Source organism: Callorhinus ursinus, unplaced genomic scaffold (assembly GCF_003265705.2).
Source record: "Callorhinus ursinus isolate GAN/ISIS: 27379988/994484 unplaced genomic scaffold, GSC_fseal_2.0 scaffold7, whole genome shotgun sequence".
In the NCBI taxonomy this organism is placed as follows: Eukaryota; Metazoa; Chordata; class Mammalia; order Carnivora; family Otariidae; genus Callorhinus; species Callorhinus ursinus.
Window position 1 is genome coordinate 24301498 of NW_027397069.1, and position 3493 is coordinate 24304990.

General features: G+C 54.4%; 1 protein-coding gene across 1 annotated transcript in view; it reads left to right on the plus strand.

Annotated features, from left to right (window-relative positions):
- Positions 1–326: 326 nt before the first annotated feature.
- Positions 327–3493, plus strand: part of POU4F1 (POU class 4 homeobox 1) — a 7054-nt gene continuing 3887 nt past the window's right edge. Inside the window, exons 1-3 of the mRNA XM_073894827.1 lie at positions 327–409; positions 2482–2521; positions 3193–3467. Of these exons, the coding sequence (XP_073750928.1) occupies positions 327–409; positions 2482–2521; positions 3193–3467 (398 nt within the window). The remainder of the gene's footprint in view (positions 410–2481; positions 2522–3192; positions 3468–3493) is intronic.

The following is a 3493-nucleotide window of genomic DNA, read 5'->3' on the forward strand; positions in this document are numbered from 1 at the left end:
GGCTGGCCTTGTTCTCTGGGGGTCCATCGGGAGGAACCTGTGCTGTTTGCGGTTCTGTCTCCCATGCACTCTTCGGAGTCTCTAAAGGCCAGTGTTTCCCTGGGGATCGGGCAGGATCTAGGCTCTCGCCCTCTGCGGGACCCTTCCTTTCCCTAGTGAGAGAGCTCAGGGAATCGCTGCCATGGGTATCAGGAAGGATTAGGTTAAGCCTGGACACCCGGTGTGATGACTACCTTAGGACTCACTTGCTCCCTCCAGAGATGTCCTGCTCCTCCTCCATTCCCCGTAGAGATAAGTTGCATTTAGCACTCCCAGGGGACCACGTAATGGATGGAAACGCGAGGCTCCTCTTGCTCCAGCAAGTGAACATCTTTCTTACTCCCCTCTCTGGCTGCAACGGGGGAGGAGGGTAGAGAGAAAAGAAAAGAAAGAAAGAAAAAGCCATGGTGACGCCTGTGGGCTTTTCTTGGAATTTGAGTATTGAGTGGGTATGCTAAATACGGACATGTTTATCTGAAGAAGAGATCCACACGAACGCAAATTGAGGTTTATAGAAATGAGATCTGCTCTTTGGTGGAAATACAGACCTCTTTGGTGTGGGAGAGACCAGAAAGATTATTTATCTGATCTTTGCCTCCCATAAGTAGCCCCTTGCTGTTCTCCAGCTCTCCTGCCGCAGATGTGATAACATCTGGGCTGTTATTATCACCCGGGGCAAGCTCTGTGTCCCTGGGGACTCGGCACCTGAACTGTGGTTCTCCCGGGAGGCCCTTGATCTGCCTGCCAAACAAGGGCCATATAACAGGTTGGCTAATTGATTCATTCTTCTTAGGTTTTGATTTCACAATAAGAGAATACATAAAAAATAAAGTCCGGACCAGAGCTTAGGTTTCTTTCTTTCAAATTGGTTTGAATTAATATTTTAATCACACTTTCCTATAAACTGGCTTGATCCCATCTCCTATTGGAGAAGCGTGCGCATATATATACATATCTATCTATCTATCTACACACACAGACATACAGCGATAAGAAGCAAAGAAGCCAAAACGATGGAAGGGAAAAGAAAGTTCTCTTTTCAACATCTTAATTCTTTTTTCTCTGAAGCGATTTCCTTTTCCTGGAGTTTCCAGCATAAAGTGTGTGTGTGTGTGTGTGTGTGTGTGTGTGTGTGTGTGTGTGTGTACACGCTGAGGAGAGGGAAGGATCCCAACAACACCCTGTTAACTATTTTTCCTTTTGATTACTAGAAGCCTCAGATCACCCGGAGCTCGTTTGAAATGTGGGTTTGTACACGGTTAAAGGAGACAAACAATAAGAGAAATGCACAATTTCATTTCAACAGCGGTTCCCTAGTAGAAAGCACACGCTCCTTGTGGCTCCTAAGTGGCTGTCACTGTCGGTGCCTGACACAGTTATATTCACAACAACAACAACAACAACAAAGTATGCGGAGGAAATTAAATTATATGGAAATCAATAGCGTCTGACTGCTTCAAACAAATGTCTGTCACCGTGATTATTCTCCAGGAACCTATTTATAAACCTTGAAAGAAACAGGTTCTTGCAGCAAAAGACAGCATCTTCTGCATTTCTGTGTTGTTATTTATACTGTATACAGAAGAATGCGCGGGCATAATTTAACATACAAATACCCAGCTGTATACATTATATAACAGCTTGTTAGACATCCCGGAGCGGAGGTGCGCCTAAGTAATGCGCATATATTCCGGGCTTGCGATGGGGATGGGGGAGAGTTTGAGAGAGGCAAAGCACCAAGGTGCTTGTGAGCATCTTGTCTTTCTCCCCCTAAAAGGTGCGTACCCTGAGACAATAGCTAGCCCTTCTGATCTTTCCAGAGCCGCGGTGGGAAAGGTGAGGCGTGCAGTGCGCATGCCCGGGTAGCTACAGGTGCATCACCTGCGCTGTCCTTGCTGGTGGTCACTATAAGAGCGGCTCCCAAGCGCCTGTCGTGGCCGGGCGAGCGCGCGCGCGCGCAGACGCACGGCGCCGCGGAGAGAGAGAGCGCGCGTCAGACAGACAGAGACAGCTGATGCCTGTCAGCGCGGCGGGGCCGGGAGCTCTCGCGAGAGCTCCCCGAACCGGCCGCGAGAAGTGGGGCTCAGGTGTAAGAGGAGTGCATCCCGTCGGCGCGCGGGGCTAGAGCTCTAGGAGAAGTGGGATCGCGAGGCCGGTGCGCGGCGCTCTGCACGGTCAAAGGAAGAGCCGGGCAGCAGCGGCGGCAGCACAGGAGCAGCAGCAGCCCCCGGCGCGGCCGCCGCCTCCGCGCCGCCAACCGCCGCGGCTGCAGCCTCCGAAGGGAGGCCGGGGGAGCCGGCGTGCGCACTTTCGGGCTGACTTTCGGAGTGTTTGTGGATTTACATGCCAAGCCATCAAGATGATGTCTATGAACAGCAAGCAGCCTCACTTTGCCATGCATCCCACCCTCCCTGAGCACAAGTACCCGTCGCTGCACTCCAGCTCTGAGGCCATCCGGCGGGCCTGCCTGCCCACGCCGCCGGTAAGCGCCCCACGCCCGAGGCCCCGGCCCGCGCGCCTGCCCCCTCCCCGTCTCCGAGACACTGCATGTCGGGTGCTGATGCGCGCCAGGTCCCGGTGCTGGGTTTTGCGGGCAGGGATTTTTAGAGGAATCCCACGGCGAGGCACGTTTTGTCCGGTGGCGCTTAATACGTGTTCCCGTCGCCTCTGCCTCTGTCGGGCGTCTGCGATCAGAGTGGGAAGCGCTGGGGCCATGACTCTCGACTTCCCTCCACTTTCTCTGTTAATTTCACGCCTCGGAAAGGCGGTCTCTGTGCGTGTTCGGGTGCGTGACACGGGTCCCCAGCTGCGAGTTACATCTCCATTTCTTCTTCTTCTTTTCCCCTTCCTTTTTGGTCTCCCACGCCGGTTCCCGGAATGTGTTCTTGTGCCCCCCTCTTCCCTGCCCCTATCCCTCTCCTCATACTCACGTCCCTTCTTATCTGTCCCCCCGTCTCGTCCTCAATGTGCTCCCCATTCCATCTTTCCCGGTCTCCGCTATCCCCACCCTCGTTGTCGTTATTTTGGTTGCTTTGTGTTTGGTTTGCCCTTTGCTTGTGCTTTTCGGCTTGTGTGTGGTTTTGTTTTGTGTTTTTGCCTTTTTTGTTTGTTTGTTTGTTGTTTTGGTTTGGTTTGTGTCGCCTGCAGCTGCAGAGCAACCTCTTCGCCAGCCTAGACGAAACGCTGCTGGCGCGGGCAGAGGCGCTGGCGGCCGTGGACATCGCCGTGTCCCAGGGCAAGAGCCACCCATTCAAGCCAGACGCCACGTACCACACGATGAACAGCGTGCCATGCACGTCCACGTCCACCGTGCCGCTGGCGCACCACCACCACCACCACCACCACCACCAGGCGCTCGAGCCTGGCGACCTGCTGGACCACATTTCGTCGCCCTCGCTCGCGCTCATGGCCGGCGCGGGTGGCGCGGGCGCGGCGGGCGGCGGCGGCGGCGCCC